This window comes from Leptomonas pyrrhocoris (assembly GCF_001293395.1).
Source record: "Leptomonas pyrrhocoris isolate H10 chromosome Unknown, whole genome shotgun sequence".
NCBI classification, from domain to species: Eukaryota; Euglenozoa; class Kinetoplastea; order Trypanosomatida; family Trypanosomatidae; genus Leptomonas; species Leptomonas pyrrhocoris.
Genome location: NW_015438364.1, coordinates 257,969 through 276,993, shown reverse-complemented (window position 1 = coordinate 276,993; position 19,025 = coordinate 257,969). Strand labels below are relative to the sequence as shown.

The window sequence follows — 19,025 nt, the reverse complement described above, 5'->3', positions numbered from 1 at the left end:
TCGTGTTTTCACTTCACGTTTTCTTCTCTGTGCTTCACGCCTCTACGGAGGGGAGAGTAAAATAACGCCGTTTTCTTGCTTGGCAGAGAGAGCGCCTTTTTTCCTTTGTTGCTGCGATTAATTGACGTTTTTATGTAACTCTAAACGTGCGATTTCCCATTTTTGGGCGAATCACACAGCGTATAACGGAATCTACCTGATAAGGCATGCGATGCTGCCGCTGCCATTTAAGGCCCTGCGGTAAGAAGGAAAGAGAACCCTCGCATGAGAGCTGCCACGCAGCAGTGCAGCGACGCTGATATGAACATACACGCGTTTGTATGAGCCGTTGACGCACAAAGAAAAGGGAGATCATTCGTATCTTGGGACCGACCTAAATCGTGTGCCGCAGTTTTATCGTGATGGCTAGTTGAGAGCTGAGTGTGTGCGTGTTTAGTAAGCCACCGTTTTCTTTGCCCCCCCCGAGCATACATATTCCTTTTTATGTTCGACAAAAAAAAAGAACTGGCTTTTACTTCTGTCCGTCTGCGGGCGGAATGCCGGTGCGTTTCGCTGTCCGCGCCGGCCTGTGTGCCGCCTGTTCTCTACTCGGGTGCGCTTTTCTGCTTCTGTCCGATGCTTTTCATTTCCATCCTGCACCGTACTCCTGCAGGTGACTTCTCTATATCCAATACAACGCGTCTCTAAACTTTTTATCTTTGAGGAGCAAACGGAGACCATGCACAACTGCGGACGATTGAGTTAATAGTTGGTGTGGCATTGCCCTTCTTCTTTTTGCTCCTTCTTTTTTGTTTTGTTTCGCGTCTCCTCGCGTCTCCTCGCTGCAATGAGTGCTTTCCTTCCAGCCACGGCAGACACCGTGCTCACGGACAGGGAGATGGAGTTGTGCCTGGGCCACTACACGAGCGACAAACCCGCGAAGGCGTGGATCGCAGAAGGTGACTCCGCACCCCGCCTCGTTTGGGACGCTCACGACGAACTCGCGCGGTATAGCGACGCGCTCACGGGCACATCTGCCGCCGCCAGCTCATCTGCACCTCTCCCAAGCTCGAACCCACGCTGGCGCGATCAGTTCTTACAGCTGCACCGTTCAAGGACTGCGGAAACGGCTCAGCGGCGCACCGGCGCGCCGTCCGCGTCGAAGAAAGCGAAGGCGGAGACGGAGTACGTGCTCATATCCGAGGACGAGGGGGAGGAGCAGGAGGCAAAGGAGAAGTTTTCTGCCAGGCCTTCACAAAAGCCAGAAAGATCCGCGACGCGACGTGAGCAGCTCGCAGCTGTTGCGCCGCGCAACGACACCACGGTATCTCCCTCTCCCCGCCGTAGTGGTGGTACCAGCGCTAGTCAGAGATCGCAGCGGCAGAGTACGGGTAGCAGCGTAGTGGTGATGAGCCAGCCGGCGAAGAAGGCGGCCGATGCCGACGCCGAGAAGTCGCGCAGAGGACACTCTGCCACCTCCACGTCCGCCTCACGATGGCGCGAGCAAGCGGACGGCGATGAGGTGGGGCAGAAGCGCCAGCGGTCAATGGAGGAGTTCATGTATCGCGGAGCGTAAGGAGTCTTGTGCTGGGTGACAGGAGGCCGCACTGATGCCGCAGTTTCGGCTGGATTGCCAACGGCCTCGGCTAGGCATTATCTTTTTTTTTTAGTCCTTTTCTTGCTGAAGAGACATTTTTTTCTTCTCTTCTTCCTTCACGTGTACCTCCTTTTCTTTTTAGGTTTCCTGAAACTGCCGGACCCGCTTTTGGTGCTTTTGCTGCCGCGAGACAGCGGTGCACATTTCTACTTTCACCCTTTGCTGAAAACACATACACCACCTTTTGAAGAATTACCCAGCAATACGATATAAGACGCGCTTCCAAGCAAGAGGAGAGCCAAAATCGTAGGAATCATTTCGCACGGTGTGGTGCGGGATGTGGTTGTGTGTGCTTTGCCTAAGCAACGCACTTCAACGGTTTCCTCTGTGGTGGTTGCACCCCAGAGAGAAGATGTAAAGGAGTGGACGTCGTGCCGGACAGCATCGTCGCAACTTCTACGTGGCTGGTTGGTGGTTTTCCCTCACGCTCTCTTCGCTCCCTCCTCTTCTTTTTTTTCCGGTTTTCGACGTCTTCCGCCGTACACTCTTCACGTCAGTTGGCGGCAGCACACACTCGCACGTTCTCGTGTACGGACGTTTAGAAGTAGGCTTGCGCCGACCGGACCGCGACGTCTAAGTGCCTCCCCCCTTTTTTCCCTCTTGCGTACCTTCTCTTTTTTTTCTATATTACAGCAAGTTATTTAAATAAGCGTTAACGTAATTATCAAAATATATATATATATTGAAACAAGGAAGCGAATACAGTGCAACGCAGCTTCTACCCACCTCGCTAGCGAAAGCTGTGAAGGCCTCCACCTCATCAAATACATATACATATATATATATTTCTGTCCGTTGTCGATTATAGCAATAATATCGTTGTTTTAACACCACAACACCTTCAAAACAAGGAGGAGAAGAATGCCTTCGTTTCAGATGCACCCCGGCTTTGCCGGCCAGAACATCCGCAGCAACCCATGGAAGCCGACGCAGATGATCATCTCCGCCTCGCAGCACTTCGGGATTGTGGGTTCGGGTAAGGTGTACATTGTGGAGACAGCGCCGGGTTTTCAGGCCGGTACCCCGGTCTCCCTCCTCGGCTGCTGGGGTACGTCGGACGGCGTGTTCGACGCCTGCTTTAGTGAGATGGACCAGAACATCGTCGTGACGGGCTGCGGGGATGGCGTGAAGGTGTACAACGTCGGCATGAGCGCCAACCGCGACTGCGTGATGCCGCTGATTCACAACGCGGAGCACCAGGCCGAGGTGTCCTGTGTCGCCTGGAACACGGGTCGCCGCGACACCTTCTACTCCAGCAGCTGGGACACAACCATCAAAATGTACAGCGCCGCCAAGCCGGAGGTGTCCATCCTGACCATGCAGGAGCACTTCAAGGAGGTCTATGAGGTCGCCACGACGTCGCACAGCCCGTCCTCCATCTTGTCCTGCTCCGGCGATGGCACGTGGAAGCTGTGGGACACCCGCTCGCCGCAGCGCTCCGTCCTCACGCAGATGGCACACCAAAACCAAATTATCCTCTCCGTCGACTTCTGCAAGCGCGATCCGAACATCTTCGCCAGCGGCGGCGTCGATCGCACGATGCGGGTGTGGGACGCCCGCCGGCCGAATCAGCCGCTCGCCTCGTTTCCCGGCCACGATCAGGCCTGCCGCCGTGTGCGCTTCTCCACGCAGAACTCGTCGATGATCGCGTCGAGCGGCTACGACATGCGGGTGTGCATCTGGGACCTCACGAAGCCGCAGCAGCCCCTGGTCGCACGCTACCAGCACCACCGCGAGTTTGTCGTTGGGCTGGAATGGTCGCAGGCGGCGCCCAACGCGATCGTCTCGACCAGTTACGACGGCACGGCGTTCTTCTGGTCGCTGGGGCAGAACCCGACCCCCTCGCCGCCGGCACAGCAGCTGCCACCTGCGATGCCGCCTCCGCGTGTGCCGCGCCCACGTACGCGGGTGCTGCCGGGGCTGCCGTCACCGGGCATGCCGATGCCCATGTCTCCCCCGCGCTCTCCTCGCTCACCTCGGTAGCCACAAAAATAATAGTTTTCAAGTACAAGTATATACTAATGAAACACTCAGCAGGGTATGCGTGTGGGGGTTGGGAGAGGTCGGCGGCAACGACTTGCTGTGCAGGTCGATATATCAAAACAAAAAAGAAAACGAACCCAACTTCGTCGTTAATGCTGGCGTCAGTCCTCGGTCATCGGGGGGTGGAAGCCGGTGCCCTCCGGCGGTGGGCTTTTCGAACTGGTCATTCCTTATACTAACACGCGTCTTGAGACGGCAACAAAAGATATTTTTTTTTCTGTTCTAAGAGTTGTTATGGGTCTCGCTCTTCGCGAGCGGTAAATAAAGAAAACCGAAGGCCGTCTCTGTCGGCGCGTGATGCAAAAAAACAGAAAACGAAGCGGGGCGTCTCTGCATCATCAGCAACGCTTTTGCGCCCTCTTCTTTCCTTTTCCCTTACCCTCTCGTTGGTAATAGCAAAGAGTGACTGACTGAGGCGGAATGTGCGTACCACTACTGCGCCGTCTCATTCGGAGCTGCGCGTAGCCTTCGCCAAATTGTCCGGTGTGATGCGGACAAAAGAAACACGAGCAGTACTTTGTTTGCATATATATATGTGTGTGTGTGTGTGCCCTGACGTTAGCTCTCCTCATCTCTCTCTTCTTCGCTACACTTTCCTTTTGTGCTCTGCCATCCGTAGTCGACATCTTCTTGTCGTTAGCGATGTCGAGCAGCCGCGCCTCCTCCCCGCGCGCGAAAACGCGGGCGTCAAAGAAAACGGCTGCACACGGAAGTGGCCCACCCAAGCTCAACCTAAACGTGCAGGACCGGCGGCACAAGACGCGACTCGAGAACGAAACACAGCGGCGCAAGGACCAGCTGCTAGGGCTGACCACCTACGACGTCGCTGCGCACCTGCACCGCTACACCGCTGAACCGAATGTGGTGATGGACGAGAGCAGGGAGGGGTGCGCGTCATCACCCATGACGAAGCAAGACAAATCTCCCACCGGCACGAGCACTTCCCCCGTAGGTGCCGGCGCGACGGGGATTCTGCGAGCATCAATGGGTGGGGAAAGCGACGTCAACACGCGTTGGCAGTCGCAATACGCCCAGCGCATGCAGCGCAAAAGAAACACCGCGGAACTCGCACAAAGTCTGACGTCCTCCTCCCCTTCGGCCTCTCCGCGGCTTCGAACTGGGGACAGGAGCGCCAACGACGATGAGGACGAAAAGGCACTGCCGCCCCCGCCCAACTCCTATGAAGAGTGGATAGCCGCCGGCTGCCCAACTGGGTCGTGGGCGGCGCTGCTGCAGGATGAGGTGTACGCGCCGGCGGCAGCGGAGAAGGCGCTTCTGGAGGCAAAATACGACCCGAAAGGACGAGTCCAACCGCAGCTGTCGTGATGTCTGCTCGTGTCCGGTTGATGCCCAAGCAGCTTCCGAAGGATATGGCGATAACCTTGTCGGAGCACTGCCTTTCTTTTTCTTTTTGAAAAGCCGGGATGTAAAAGAAGCGTTTCCCTTTTAGCAATGATCCAAGAATGGATTGCTTACGCTCTTCTGCTGCCTTTCGCTTTTTTCTTTTTCCGCTTCTTGAATCACAAGGTGCTGAACGCGTTCACAAAATTGCAGCACGGTGCGCTCTTCTGGTGTGACGACGCGGAGCTTGCCGGCGTCGTGCGGCAAAGTCCACCCCGCGGGGGCGCGCATCACCAACGACAGCGACTGTCGGAATGTTCAATAGCCTACTTCATCTTCTTTTTTGAGTTTGCTTTGCCCACTAATTGGAACCCCACATATTTGTTTATATATTTTCTTGAAATGCATAAGTGAACTCGATAAGTCGGTGAACAGAAAAGTGTCTGTACAGTCGATAAAGACGGGCGGCTTACTTTCTGAAGAGCATCGGCACCACATGAAGCGCTGCGCTGCTTTCATTCCTCTCCTGTGAGCAAGCTGGTGCGTCTACGCTGTCTACATTTTTTTTGCCTTTGTGCAGCCACCGCGCTGTTTTTGCAACGCAGCCGACCAAACACACTAACCTCTCTACACAGTCTTTTCTTTGTATCCCCCTCTATCTCTCTTCGCACTCACTGCGCGCATCACACTACGAGACTTGTACTTCGTGCTTTTACAAAAAAAAAAAGGAAGCGATAAAATCCCCATGCTGAGCCCTTCAAGTGCTGTCCTGAGCTGCGCTTCTGACTCGTAAGGTGAAAGGAATTCTTCTTCGGCCTAGCATTGCTATCGAAAAGCATTAATAAAGACCTCCTTGCTCCTTTTTCTTCGCACCTTTTTTTTCTTTTCTTTCTTTTCTTTCTTTTCTTCACACAAACACCCCAAAATTGTATCAAAGCTTGTCATAAAGCTTTTGTCTTGCTCACACAGAAGCAACCGGCCCCAGCACCACCAACGACACCATGTTGCGCCGTACCTTCTACTTCCTAGCCTTGCCCACAGACAAGAAGGCCTTCATGGAACTCGTCAAGACGTTGCGCTACCGCACCGAGGCGCCCATCACCGACTGTACTGCGGCGCTGAAGGAGACGGATGGGGACATGGATGCGGCCATGGAGGCGCTGCGCAAGCGGGGAGCCGCGCGTGCCATGAAAAAGGGCGACCGCGTCACGGAGCACGGCTTCGTAGTGAGCTGCGTCGGCTCGACGCCGGCGAGTGGGGCTGCCATCATCACCGTGTGCAGCGAGACGGACTTCGCGGCGCGCAGCGACCACTTCCAGCGCATGTGCATCAAGGCCCGCGATCACCTGCGCGGGCTGCTCGATGAGACGAAGGGGACGGTGCTGGCGGACCCCGAGCAGGCGGTGAAGCAGCTGAGCGAGATCATGGTTGACGAGGTGCGGGCCGGCATTGCGGTGCTGGGCGAAAATGTTCGAGTGCGCAGCGTCGTGCCCCTGCGTCCCGCGCCGCACGCGGCGGAGCACCTGCTCATTGGCAGCTACACCCACGGCTCGCTGAACACGGAGGATGTGGGCCGCATTGTTGGCCTCGTCGCGGTGAGCCAAACGCGCGAAGATGAGGTGATCTCGAAGGATGTGCTGACGTCGGTGGGCCGTCACTTCGTCGCCACCTCCGGGGCGGAGGGCAACTACGCCCACCAGAACTTCTTTGGAAGCGAGACGGAGACGGTGGGGAAGTGGCTGAAGCAGCACAGGCTGAAGTTCAGCAGCAGCGTGGTGCAGGAATTCGGGAAGGAGCCGGTGGTACACACGGCGCCGGAGCCACACAGTTAAGGCAAATGCCTGTAATCGAAGTGTATGTGTGGGTCACTGTGTGGCGGTGGAGAGGATGGAGCCTTGGGAGGTCGAGGTCCGCTTTCGCCTCCGTTTTTTTTTCTCTCGCTTTATTGTCGTCTTAACGGGCGTTGACGTGCGCTGTTGAGGACATTTCACTTATATATATATATATATATATATATTAAAAGGCTGTGCATTAGGACTGGCGCAGCGATAGGACCGGACAAGAAACGCTTCGGCTGACAACAAGAATGGGAAGAGTACCAACTACTCCGCCAACAAAAAAAAACACACAAGCAAATATGGAGACTGTGAAGGAAGTTGGCGTCAACAGGAAAAATGATGTGTGTAGCGCGGCGCGAAGGGGTCGTTTTCGTTCCTGCGTTTTCGGCTGCTTAAGTGGCATTTGGAAAAGTAGCTGAGAGGGAAGTAGGGCCCGCCGCTCCACCCCGCGTTGGCCGGAAGCTGCGTGGAGCGCAAAGCGGCAAGCAAGACAGATGCCCCGCCACACTCATTGTGTGTTTCATTTTGAATTCTTGCTCCCGTGTCGGATGTTGACGATGGACCTGCGCTCACCTCCATTAGCACTCCCATCTTCTTTTTTCTTTTACATTTCATCATCATCATCGCTGCAGTACTTTTTCTGTCTGCCTAGTGCGATCACTGCTGCCCGCCCCCCCCCTCCCCTCCGATCGCGTCCCTAGCAGCACCCCCCGCACTGACCTTCAAACGGCAGGCGCTCACCAAAAGCTCCACGACCGCTCGTGGGTGTCTTCTCGTTTACCCCGCCGGCAAAAAAGCGAAGCAGCGCGTCGCCGTCGGTGACAGCACCGGCCTCTTCAGGGTCTTCTCGATTGGGAAGCGGCTGGAGCCGGTGGTGGCCTTCGAGACACCGGAGACGGTCGTGCCGGGTGGTGGCGCTGAACAAGGCAAGAAGACGATCGCCGCTGCGACTCTCTACTCGGATCAACTCTTCTTTATCCAAGGCAGCGTGCTGCACGCGTACTCGCGAAAAGGCAAGCCGTTCTTCACCGTGGACACCAATGTGACGGAGAGGGTGAATGCCTTGGCGATCGACACGCCGTTTATTTTTATTGCCGGCGACTTTATGGTGACCACCATGAAGGAAACAAAAGAAATGGGCTTTTACTTGTCTCCCGATCGGGTGAACGACATGTGTGTCTTCGTCACACCAAGCGCAACGTCCAATAGTGAAGAGCGCCAGCTGGAGGAGTACATCTGCTGCCTGGCGTGCAACGATCGCGTGCTGCGCCTTATACAATCCAACAAGTTGATAGAAGAAGTCAGCTGCGAGGCGGCACTTACCACGTTAGTCTTTCTCCAATCGGAGAAGCTCCTCTTCTACGGCACCCAGTCCGGGTCTATTGGGGTATTGACTGTGAAAGAGAGCGGCGGGCTGCACAGGGTTGGAAGCTCCGTGCCAAACAGCGGCAGCAGCAGCAGCAATATTACCAGCTTCGGTTTGGCGGACGTTAACGCTGACGGCCAAGATGAGCTGTTGGTGGGCTGCGACGATGGCACAGTGAACGTCTTTGCCCTGCAGCTGACTCGCTCCTCCAACACGGCGGTCGAGTCCGTCGCTCTCGCGCTGGTGTGGACCGGCAGCGTCGGCGAGCGGGTGACGAGTGTAGCGGGTGGTGTCATTACCGGCGCACCGGAGCAGCCCGATGTGCTCGTCCACACGTATAGTGGACAGATTGTGGCCTTCACGCTCGACACGGACGCCGTGAAGGAGGACGTGCAGGCGGCTGCGGCAGATGCGGCGGACCGGCAGGCGGCGCTGCTGGCAAAGCAGGAGGACACGCAAAGCGAGATTGCCAAGCTTCGCCGCCTTATTGCACAAAGGACAGAGGAAATGAATGCGGCGCCCGCCGTTCCAGCTGCCAAGGCGGCGGCACCTCCTGTGCTAACGGTAACCGCCACCTTTGCGCTGACGGTGACTCTCACGCCTCTTGAGGCCGCACCGATGCTCTCCTTAGTGATCTTCGCTGATGTTCCTTTAGAAGGTGCGATGGTGCGGTGCAACTCGCAGCTGACCTTTGTGTCGACGAAGAGTGCGGTGGTGAAGACTCGCCCAGCAGCAGGATCCGCCACAACGTCCGCCTTCTCCGCTTCCTCTTCCGCCCCTCTCATCGCCACCATCCGCCCAGTGCAGCACGGGAGTAAGCGCGTGGAAGTACACCTTTGGGCGGACGAGGTCGTCGCGGACACGCTGCAGATAACCGCCTACAATGGACAGGCTCCACGGACAGCACAGGTCAAGTACGTGCCTCTCTACGCACTCCCCTTGTACGTGCGCGTCTCCTCCGACAGCTCGGCGGCCCTCGCACCGGAGTTGCTGCAGGCGATGTCGCGTTGGATCGTGCTCGGCAACTTCCTCGGTCAGGACGTGCTGGAGTGGATGGGGCAGCTCTTGCCGGACTTGGCGGACATCCCCCACCGTGCGACGACGCGTCGGCACATCTTCGTGAGCGACTTTCTGCAGTCCACGTTGGTCGTGGAGCTCGACGAGGCCGAGGCCGGCAGCAGCGGCGGCGGGGGTAATCGGGCCGTCTTCAGCTGCAACTCCCTCGTTACCCTCGCAACGGTGAAGCGGCACGTGTCGCAGGCGTGTGCGCAGCTCGGCGTGACCATCACGACGCGTGAACACGTACTCTTCCTGACCGCGCAGCGCCAGCTTCAGCAGCTCTACCCGATCATGGCGAGTCTGTCGACGAGTCAGCGACGACTGCAGCTGTTAGAAGGTCTACGCGAGCTGCAAGGCGCAGAAAACGACTTGAGTTTCCTGCCCAACCCGCTGCAAGAGGTGCTGGCCTCCGCCGAAGAAGTCGAGGTGGAGGCAGAGGCGCAGTCTCACCAGGAGTCGTTCCTGAAGCGCGCCGTCGCCGCCATTTACCGCAGCCTCGTCTACTTCAAGGGCCACGCCCCTCCACTCAGCGACGCGGTGCGAGTGCGGTTGGAGTCCGCCGCGTGCGGCCTCGGCTTCGATGCGACGCAGCTGGAGCGCATCTTCTTCCCCCGCGATGAGCAGCACGAGGACGCGACCGCACTGGAGGCGGGTGGCGGGTCGGCGTATTTTCCCATCACCACCGCCACGTCACCGACAATGGAGAGTGCTGCGACCGAGGCCGCTCCTGCAGTAGCTGCCGCGGCGCTGCGCGAGACGTCGGAGGTGCCGAGTGCGATTATCTCCGCCTCGACCTTGAACGAGGCATATGAGCTATAAGGGGAGAGGGGGAGGAGGAGCAGCGGACCCCAGTAGGGCGCCTCGCACTGTTGTTTTTTTTTTTCGTAGAACGCACCCTTTTCTTTGTTGCGTTGGCGGTTCATTGTTGTATCGTAGATGGAGAGAAGTCCTGCGTGGCGGCCCGCTTACGTGACTCTCTGCAGCACCGTTTCTACTCGACTCATTCTCATTCCCAGACGGTTATGACGGTGTGTCGTCGTTGCACTGCAGAAACGACCTAAAGAAGTGTCTTTAAGAGCGGCTTCGAAAAGTGCCGCGTTTTCCCTTCGGCCCTGCGCGAAGAGCGGTGTGGGAATGATGCGTGTATGGAGGTTGCACAGCAGCTGCGTGTGAACGGGCTCTATGGATACCCTCTTGCTGTTGGAAGTCGCTCTACGTGTTTGTAGTCTCTTCCGAACTGGAGAGAGGACAAGAGCGCGGAATTGCGCTGGCTGCACGGACACATGTCCCTTGCGTTCTTTACACGGAGAGAACGCGGTGAAGTTACGTTCACCTGCTTCACCTGTCCGTACCTGCCTCTTCCTCTCCCTCTCCCTCTCCCTCCTCTGCCCTATCGATTCCATCAGAGCAACTCGAGGTTTTTTTTTCGCGTTCTAGCTCTCGGTACTCTCCTTCTGCATCCAAGGCAATTATTGTTCGTAGACCAAATCAAAAGAGAGAGGAAGAGTTAGCAAAGCAATGGCCGCTAGCGAGGGAGCCTTTTCACGAGTCATCGTCGAGGCGCCCGCTGCCGAGGCCTCCTTCTACTCCCTCTCCTACGTAGCCGCCCTACAGCAGTGCGCGGCGCTCGCTTACCAGCCTACGCTGCACAGCGTCACCAGCTCCACCGGCTCGAGCGGGGTCTGCGGGGATGACTTCACCGAGTGCGTCACTCGCCTACGCCTAGAAACTGAGCGCCGCATCGCGGGGCAGCTGCGGACAACACTGCTGCAACAGCCGTCTGCTGCTGCTGTTGCTCAGGCTAAGGAGAAAGATGATAAAGTGCACCCGAGCACTGAGGCCGAGGTAGAGACCGTCGCGTTGGGCGAAAGCACGAGTGGCACCACGGGCGGCCCTTCCCCGCGGCGGGGTCGTGTGCCGTCGGCCGCCGTCGGGTCGAACGCCGCCTCCGCGAAGCCGTCGCGGCGGAGCAGCAGGCAGTCTTCTACCGGGGCGGCACAACGCAACTCCATCCTCTCCGGCACCCTCTCCGGCACGCTCACCGCATCCTCGCCAGGGAGGCGAGGCAGCAAAGAGCTGTTCTCCGCTACGTTGCCCGCTACACCGGTGGGGGCCGCAATGGCGGTGAAGCTACTGCGTGAGGGGCTCGCTCGCGCATTTGGATGGCCATTGCCGTCCTCCTCGCTGTTTGCGGAGGCGAAGCATCAGAGCAGACAGGAAGGAAACGGAGGCATCACCGACAGCGCTCAGCTGAAGGGCCTGGCAGATATTCTCTTGTCGCGGCGCGCCTTTGCGCAGATGCCCCCGGCTCCGGGATGGACTCCTACCACGGGTGTCCTGCCCCAGATGCCGACCTCTGCCTCCGCAGCTCTCTACATGGAGCTGGAGGATGCGGAGGGGCAGCAGGATATTTTGCTAGAGTGGATGGAGGATGTGCTCATCTTCGCGCTGCGCCAGAAGTTTAACGCCGCGCAGACGCAGTGCCTCCTCCTGGACAGCGTGCTGGCCTTGCAGGTGCTGGCGGAAACCCCCAAAAGAGAAGGTGAGGCGGCGGCGGAGGCAGCTGCCGCAGAAGAAGAAAACGATGCTGCCTGGGAGAGCCGGGTGTCAGCGGCGCTGCAAGACGTCTTGTGCACGCAGACCTGCCCGACCGTCGTACGCGTCATCGAGACGGTGCAGCAGCGGCAGCCGGTGGTGCGGGAGGTGCCGGACCCCGTGCAACTAGCCGCCCTCGAGCAGAAGCGCCAGAAGGCGACGACGCAGAAGGCGCTGGCGGCACTGGAAACGGCACAGGCCGCTCTTCCGCTGGTGCAGCAGACCTTCATGGAGGACGTCCACACGGAGGTGGAGAAGGACGCCACGCTGCCGGCGTTCTTCTCCATGACGGAGGCCGCGGCAGTGGTGGAGTTCATTACCCGCTCCACCGTGATGCACCGACGCCTTTGGCGGTTGGTGCTGGTCGGCGCCTCGAGCACGCCGGTGAGGCAGCCGCTGCGACCGGTGATGGAAGTTCCATTGTGCGTGTACGTCGAGGACGTGCCGCCCGTCTTTCTGCCGCCGCTTTCAGCCTTCTACTCCACGAAGCTTCAAAACGAAGTGGACGCGCAGCACAGTATTTACAACGACTGCGCAGCGGAGAAGGAGAGCCTGTTCCACACCAGGTACGAGCTGCCGCTTGCTGCGCTGGGCATCGAGGAGGCGACAGAGCGACAGGCACTGCTGATGGCCGCCAAGCAAGCCGCAGCCGCCGACCGCGACGCGGCGCTGACCGCGCAGGGGTGCGTGCACGTCGAAAAGGCCTTCGCGCTTCGACTGCTGGACACCGTGAGCCACAACGCTCGTCCTTGTCGCGGCGATGCCGTCTCCGCGTCTGCGAGCACCCAAGGAAGAGGAGGGGAAGGAGTGCCGATGGCCAACTCTACGCCGGCGTTCGCAGCATCAGCGCCGGATTCCTCAAAACGCAAAAAGAAGAGTAGTAATGCTGCCGGTGCTGCGAAGGGCTCCAACTCCAATTCAAACGTGCTTGGGCAACTAATGCTCTCGGCAGATGCAGCTGCTGCCGTCCCCTTGCCCTCTGGCGTTGTTTTTACGCTGGCTGACGTGGAGAAGCGTGTGGATCGGATTACCACTGCCGCGGAGAGCTTACCGAGCCCAGGCGCATCGGGGGCAGCAGGCCGTGGTGGGCAGCGTCGTCGCTAGTTGCTTGATGGTGAGAAAGCCTCTTAAAAGTTTTTTTCCCGCACCTATGCGTACCCACAAAGGTCTCGTCTGTCTCACGTACTCGGACGCGGTGGTGTTTTATCGGAACATGGTGCGAGAAAGCCGATATTTATGTAGAAAAGACAAAGTCATCTGTTTTCCAGCTGGAAAAGGCAGATTAAGATGTACAAAGCACACACAAGTACGCCGTTGTTTTTGTTCTGTTCCGTCCGTTTTTTGTCTCTTGAATATGCAGTGGCAACGCACAGTACATCCATGCGTTGCGTGGTGGGGAAATACGGGGCTACGACGGCGCTGGCACGGCTCGTCGGCTGACCAATAAACACAGAAAAAAGGCGTTGTGAACGAGGAAACGCTGAAGCACTGATCTGGCGATATGGAGATGTCGTGATTGTGTCTTGTTAATGGCGGCGGATTTCCTCCGTTGAACAGCCCCTTTTATTCCTGGCAAGCGGAAGTGGTGGGCGAAAACTTCTTTCCCTTTTTGCGTTCCCGGGTGGCTGCGTGCGCTTGGGCTTCAACGTTGGCAGCGTCCACCGACGGCGAACGCTACGATTAAGCCGGCTGTCTAACAAAGGCAAAGTTCGGTTGCAACCTTTTTGATTTTGGGTTTCGTTGGCTACTCCCTTCATTCCTTCTACACAATTTTGTGTCTTGCTTCGAGTCTGTGACTTTACGCGACAGCGGTGCGCATCGCGATAGCTTGTCTGTCACCTCACGCAGGTACACCATCGCTCACACAAAGCATACGTGGTGGAAACAGTTCCACGTACTCGTCCTCTTAGTCGATCCTTTTAGTAGGTTCTTTCTTCTTTTGTATTCCCTTATAGTGCTGCCTTATAGCAATTTAGTCACTTTTCTTGTTCTGTAGCGCAATCAGTGAAGTACACACACATACAGGTTTTTTTCCCGCTCGGCATTCTACGCACCTCTGCTCTTTGTGTTTATATACATTTATCGTTGACTCTAGAAGGTTTGTGTAGCGGCGTTCAGCCTTTCAACTTCCGGCTCCTCTTTAACGAGAAGTAGCCCTGCGCAGTGCTTCCAACCGCTTTCGTATTTCCAACCACACGCCGGTACGCAAGTGCATCCGCTTGTCTCCATGTTACTCCGCACGGGTGCCTCCAGTGCGCTGCGCAGGCGCAGCACTACCGCTACCGGTCCCCTCGCATGCGTCTACTCGCAGCAGCGCTTTATCGAGTACTGGGGGGCAACAGTGACCGGCCGCACGCAGGCCTACGCGCAAGGCGACATGCTCCCTCGCGTGGACAACACCCGGTACGTCGTGAACAAGGCCTCCAGCGCCGCAGCCAGTCTTACCGGCAACCCCAACGGCATCGCCTACGACGCTTCCAACATCTTTCACGTAGAAGGCTTTAGTCCGTTGGAGAAGGACCACTACCAGCCGCTGCGGGGCATTGCGACGCACAAGGCCGAGCCGCTGGCCGCCTCCGCGGCGAAGGACGCGGCGGTGGTGTTGAAGGACTTGATGGAGGAGGGGGCGATGGAGGAGCACTGGTGGGGTCGTGTGCTGAAGGACTTCCCGTCCATGAAGAAACCATGCACGCCCGAGTTCCGCAGTGAGTGGGAAAAATTTTACGCGCAGGCGTGCGAGGTGGCGCACGACAACGAGGCTGTCAAGGCGATGGCGCAGCCCTTCCTGCGCACCCAGATGCAGGTGAACTACATCTCCTACGCCATGGTGTGGCGCCTGGCGGAGCGGCTGTGCGACGCCCTAGACACAGCCGCAGATGTGAACAAGTACGAGCGGCGTGTGGGCCGGCTGGCGGTGGAGCGGGTGACGAAGCTGATGCTGGACACCATCGCGGACGAGCCGTGGTCCAACCAGGACGCCACAAACCCGCTCTTTGTCGATGTGTCGAACTTCCGCGCGTGGCATGAGGCGGGCAACTGGTGAGGTGCACTGTGTTTGTGTCTGGGGAGGGGGTGACGCCTTCGTATCTCTACCAAAAAAAAAACATACTTGGCCATGTTGACCAGCGTCTTCCATGTTCTTCTCCGTTGTTCTTCTTGCCTACGTCGTGTGCTGACTTTGCCCTTTTTTTCTTCCTTGTCCGCTTGTCGCTGCCGTCGTCTACTTCGATCTTACTTTTTGCCTGTGCTTTGTGTTGTTGTGGTCAAGTCCTGTTCTTTGAGTTGTCAGCACTTCTCTTTTCTATTTCCTCCGTCTCTGGTGGGCTCTGCTTTCAAAGCACACACACACACACACTGCGCAGCCTTTTTTCTTGTACGGTGTTTACGTGTGTTTGTGCGTGCGCAAAAGCAAATAGCGTGTTCATCACGTAGCAAACGCAAGGCTTGAAGGGTCGCACGCAGGCACAAATGGTGATGATGCAGCTCTCTTCAGGGCAAAATCAATCACGCTATTTTTCGTTTCGTTTTCTCTTTTTGCATGGTGTGCGTGCCAACACGCAAGTGGACCGACTCCGTCGTTTCTAGGTAAAGGCTCAACGAAATGCATGAACAAGATGCACGGCTCTTCTATTTAAGGCAGATAACGGTTGTTGACAAGCGCACATGCTGCTTCGTGCAGGAGGACAGCAATGTAGTTGATGGCGACGAATAATATGCAGTGTATCAAAGACCATGTTAGCCAGAGAAATGACCATCATCGTCAGCGTATCATTGCCTGAACAGCTTTTTGCGTTTTGCAAGTTGATTCTTCGTTTCTTAAGTTATTTTCAATCTCCCTCTTCCCTTCCTTCTCTCCTGGTGTTCTCGTTTTCATTGGTTGTGTGCGTTGGCGTTTCCCATTGCACCGTGCATTGCGCGCTGCTCAGTTTGCTTTCCAACACACAAAGGAACCTGTGTGTGCGTGTGCGCGTTATTAGCGTGCTGCTTTACTCACTGCAAGACGCACACGGAAGTAACACTGGCTAGTCTTTCTGCCGTAGTGTCGAACTGCTATCTCACTCACGCGCATCAAGCTCACAGACTCGCCACACATATATCTTACTTCGTGTTTTTCTTTTTTGAACTCTATGTTTCGTGGACGGGGTCGAGGCAACGGTGCCGGTCGCGGTCGCGGTGCACACCCCTCCGCCCAGCGCACCTCCGCCGTTCCCGCCTTCCCGGTTGTTTCTCGCGGGGCCCCTGCGGCGGCGCAGGAGGAGTCGCCCGCTGCCACCTCCGCACCGCGTCGTTCCTCCCTCAAAGGTGCCACCGCGGATCACCACCACCAACACCACCGCAGCGGTGAAGACGATGACGCACCGCCGGTGGCTGTGAGTGCGCGCCGCAGCGGTGGTGCAGCGGCTGCAGCGGAGGAGGAAGGTCACGCCGGTTTTGTGCCACCGAGCTCCGCGCGCGGGGGCGGAGGCGAGGACCGCGGCCGTGGACATGATCGTGGGCTGTCTCGCGGTCGCGGTAGCTTCCGCGGTGGTCGTGGCGACGGTGGGTTTCGCGTTGGTCGTGGTGGTGCCGTCGGCCGCGGCGCCGATCGCAACTTCCGGGGCGGTCGCGGTGGGGCGTACGCCCAGCAGCGCGGCCGCGGCGGCTTTGCACGCGGCGGTGGTGCCCCGCGACACGACGACGACGGCAACGCCGAGGAAGACGCACGCGAGGAGAAGAAGAGCGACGGCCCCACCCGTGTCATCACCACCGTGACTGATAGTGGCACGGAGCTACCGCGGAAGCTGAACACGAAGGTGTTCCTTGACGGTCTGCCCTACACCTACACCCCTGAGCCGGGCAAGCCGACCTTGGAGGAGGAGGTGCTGCAGTTCGCGGCGGCTTGGAAGGTGGGCAAGCCGCTACGGCTCATCAAGAAGCCCGGCCAGGGGTTTGGGTTTCTCGTTCTGCAGTCGCCCAACAGCGTGGCGACGGCGGTGCGTGTGCTGAATGGACGCAAGTTCCTGGGGCGTGCCTTGCGCGTCGAGGAGCCGAAGCCGAAGGACCTGGAGAAGATGAAGGACATTGGCGGCATGAAGGATATGGGCAAGGACAGCTTCACTCGTCAGGTGCTGCTGACGGACCTGGCCAAGGTGGCCCAGCCGGAGATTATTCGTGAGGTGCTACGCGACGTCGCCCCGCAGCTGGAGAAGAAGCTTGAGGCGATCAAGATGACCTCGCAAAACCGCAAGGCCTTTCTCACCTTTGAGTCCGAGACGGATGTGGCGCCGGCAATCACCTTCTTGGACGGGTTTCACCTTTTAGGTCGCCGCATCAGCGCGGCACAGGCAGCAGCGCCCGGCTCGCTTCCCTTCTCCCACGGTGGCACCGGGCCCTCACGTGGTGGCTTAGCGGCGGCTGCGGCTGCAGCGGGGGGTGCCAGTGCATCGAAGAACCCGGCCGCCGTTGCGAGCCACGAAGTGGACGAGGAGGAGGAGCTGACGGTAGTCCCACTCGGCATGGCGCCGGTGAAGTCGTCCGCTGCCCCCTCCACCTCCACTCCCTCTTCAGCCGCGGTGCGGCGTCGCGAGAACGCTGTCCAGGCCACTGCGGCATCAGCGTCGGGCGCCGGCAGCAACGTCACCGGCCGGACGGAGAAGTACAACCTGCTGGACGACGGTCCGAAGGATATTTACGTCGGCAACGTTGGCGAGGACGTGACGGAGTCGCAGCTGCGGCAGCACTTTACCCCGTGCGGGGCCATCCGCAAGTGCGAGATCCTCGTGCACCCCGAGACGCACCTCTCCACCGGCATCGCGCACATCGAGTTCGCCGTGCCTGCGTACGCGGCCTACGCACTGGATCGCTACCACGGCTCGCGCCTGCGCGGGTGCGTGCTGCGCGTCGACCGCGGTGATGCGGCGAGCGTGCCACTGGCGGCGGAGCTGCCACCAGCGGAAGCCGAAGACGACTACGACGAGGACGCTTTCATGGAGCGCTACGGTGTCAAGGACAAGAAGACGTTCTTCAGGGGCACCTCGGTGGCGGCGGAGATGGGCGCCGCCCCGGACTTTGAGGAAGAGGAAGAGGAAGCGGAGGAGGACGACACGGCGGTGGCGGCCAACAAGAGGGGAAGAAGAAGAAGAAGGTGAAGCGAGAGCGTGCGGCGGAGGAGAAGAACAAGAGGACTGCTGCGGCGTCGGCGCCCGCAGAGAAGCGCGCGCGAGCGGAGCCGTTGGCGGGCAGAAAAGCCAAGGGTAAGGCAGCTGAGGTTGCGGAGGAGGATGAAGACGATGACATAACCCTCATCACCTCGCATGCCATGGAGGACAACGATGACGACGATGAGGAGCACTTCTACGACGCAGATACGGTCCCTGTTGCCGCGACGAGGTCCGGCACGGGTGCGCCGTCTGGTAAGAAGGCAAAGAAGAACGCCAAGGCGAAGGCGGGGAAGAGCAGGAGGTAAGTGCTGTCGTCCTGTCCCTGCTCCTTACTGTTCGCCGTCTTTGCCGGGAAGTTCTGTGGCTGTGGAACGAGGTCTGGGAACCGCGAAAAGAGTTGTTTTCAACTCCACGATTGTATGACTCAATCGTAGTTTTAACACGTAATAGTAGAGGGCGAATTGCTCTGGCGCGCGTATTCAAGTTGTCGATTAATACTTCTGTACTTCTACGAGGTTTTGTTTTAAATTAAGTTAACGGCCTTCCGAAGGTGTTACAGAGAGTCCAAACAACCAAACACATACAGTCACACACACGCGATGGAGGTACGGAGGCTTCTCGGGAAAGAAACAACGCCAAGGAAGCACGGCGGCTTTATCGGTCTTCTTGTTCACCGTAAAGACTCATGTTTAACTCTGAGGGGCAGCGGCGCCACCGTCGATTAAAAAAAAAGAGAAGGAAATAAAAGTGGCAATCACTTTTTGAAGGAAGGTACCGTATGTGATATGTTGCTGCTGTAGAGCAGCCTTGCACTGCGATGTAAAAGACCGCAGTGTTTTGTTTCATGTCCGTGTTTCGCGGCTCGCGTCTTCACCGCTTTTCCCTTTTCGCCTTCTTTTTCTTCTGTGCCTGTGAGCGTTGGTAATCTTACGTTTGTGCCTCTCCCTCTATCTCTCTTCCGAGAATCTTTTCGACATTTTTCCTCCCTCCTCTCTCTTTGCGCCTTC

At 57.9% G+C, this 19,025-nt stretch overlaps 8 protein-coding genes across 12 annotated transcripts; all 8 read left to right on the top strand.

The window, feature by feature from the left end:
• Nucleotides 1–501: 501 nt before the first annotated feature.
• ABB37_04640 (unspecified product) lies at nt 502–1,555 on the top strand (the record flags this gene model as incomplete). 3 transcript variants are annotated; one of them, XM_015802386.1, is made up of 1 exon in its annotated part: nt 502–1,555. In XM_015802386.1, the coding sequence occupies exon 1, from the start codon at nt 827–829 to the stop codon at nt 1,553–1,555; it is 729 nt and encodes a 242-aa protein (XP_015658830.1). In that variant the 5' UTR covers nt 502–826. The 3 variants fall into 3 exon arrangements, with proteins under 3 accessions (XP_015658830.1, XP_015658829.1, XP_015658828.1); XM_015802385.1 differs by having other exon boundaries at nt 652–1,555; XM_015802384.1 differs by having other exon boundaries at nt 706–1,555.
• A 577-nt stretch (nt 1,556–2,132) lies between these two features.
• ABB37_04639 (putative peroxisomal targeting signal type 2 receptor) lies at nt 2,133–3,619 on the top strand (the record flags this gene model as incomplete). The annotated part of the gene is made up of 1 exon (XM_015802383.1): nt 2,133–3,619. The coding sequence occupies exon 1, from the start codon at nt 2,498–2,500 to the stop codon at nt 3,617–3,619; it is 1,122 nt and encodes a 373-aa protein (XP_015658827.1). The 5' UTR covers nt 2,133–2,497.
• A 678-nt stretch (nt 3,620–4,297) lies between these two features.
• On the top strand, nt 4,298–5,005 carry ABB37_04638 (hypothetical protein; the record flags this gene model as incomplete). Its single annotated transcript, XM_015802382.1, has 1 exon — nt 4,298–5,005. The coding sequence occupies exon 1, from the start codon at nt 4,322–4,324 to the stop codon at nt 5,003–5,005; it is 684 nt and encodes a 227-aa protein (XP_015658826.1). The 5' UTR covers nt 4,298–4,321.
• Nucleotides 5,006–5,747: 742 nt separating this feature from the next.
• ABB37_04637 (putative mitochondrial elongation factor ts, putative (EF-TS)) lies at nt 5,748–6,852 on the top strand (the record flags this gene model as incomplete). 2 transcript variants are annotated; one of them, XM_015802381.1, is made up of 1 exon in its annotated part: nt 5,748–6,852. In XM_015802381.1, the coding sequence occupies exon 1, from the start codon at nt 6,022–6,024 to the stop codon at nt 6,850–6,852; it is 831 nt and encodes a 276-aa protein (XP_015658825.1). In that variant the 5' UTR covers nt 5,748–6,021. The 2 variants fall into 2 exon arrangements, with proteins under 2 accessions (XP_015658825.1, XP_015658824.1); XM_015802380.1 differs by having other exon boundaries at nt 5,957–6,852.
• A 1,111-nt stretch (nt 6,853–7,963) lies between these two features.
• ABB37_04636 (hypothetical protein) lies at nt 7,964–10,102 on the top strand (the record flags this gene model as incomplete). Its single annotated transcript, XM_015802379.1, has 1 exon — nt 7,964–10,102. One exon carries the CDS (start codon nt 7,964–7,966, stop codon nt 10,100–10,102), a length of 2,139 nt encoding a protein of 712 aa, XP_015658823.1.
• A 586-nt stretch (nt 10,103–10,688) lies between these two features.
• ABB37_04635 (hypothetical protein) lies at nt 10,689–12,982 on the top strand (the record flags this gene model as incomplete). Of its 2 annotated transcripts, none has more annotated exons than XM_015802378.1 (1): nt 10,689–12,982. In XM_015802378.1, exon 1 carries the CDS (start codon nt 10,802–10,804, stop codon nt 12,980–12,982), a length of 2,181 nt encoding a protein of 726 aa, XP_015658822.1. In that variant the 5' UTR covers nt 10,689–10,801. The 2 variants fall into 2 exon arrangements, with proteins under 2 accessions (XP_015658822.1, XP_015658821.1); XM_015802377.1 differs by having other exon boundaries at nt 10,720–12,982.
• Nucleotides 12,983–13,686: 704 nt separating this feature from the next.
• On the top strand, nt 13,687–14,921 carry ABB37_04634 (putative mitochondrial hypothetical protein; the record flags this gene model as incomplete). The annotated part of the gene is made up of 1 exon (XM_015802376.1): nt 13,687–14,921. Exon 1 carries the CDS (start codon nt 14,106–14,108, stop codon nt 14,919–14,921), a length of 816 nt encoding a protein of 271 aa, XP_015658820.1. The 5' UTR covers nt 13,687–14,105.
• Nucleotides 14,922–15,803: 882 nt separating this feature from the next.
• On the top strand, nt 15,804–18,006 carry ABB37_04633 (putative RNA-binding protein; the record flags this gene model as incomplete). The annotated part of the gene is made up of 1 exon (XM_015802375.1): nt 15,804–18,006. The coding sequence occupies exon 1, from the start codon at nt 16,006–16,008 to the stop codon at nt 18,004–18,006; it is 2,001 nt and encodes a 666-aa protein (XP_015658819.1). The 5' UTR covers nt 15,804–16,005.
• Nucleotides 18,007–19,025: the final 1,019 nt, after the last annotated feature.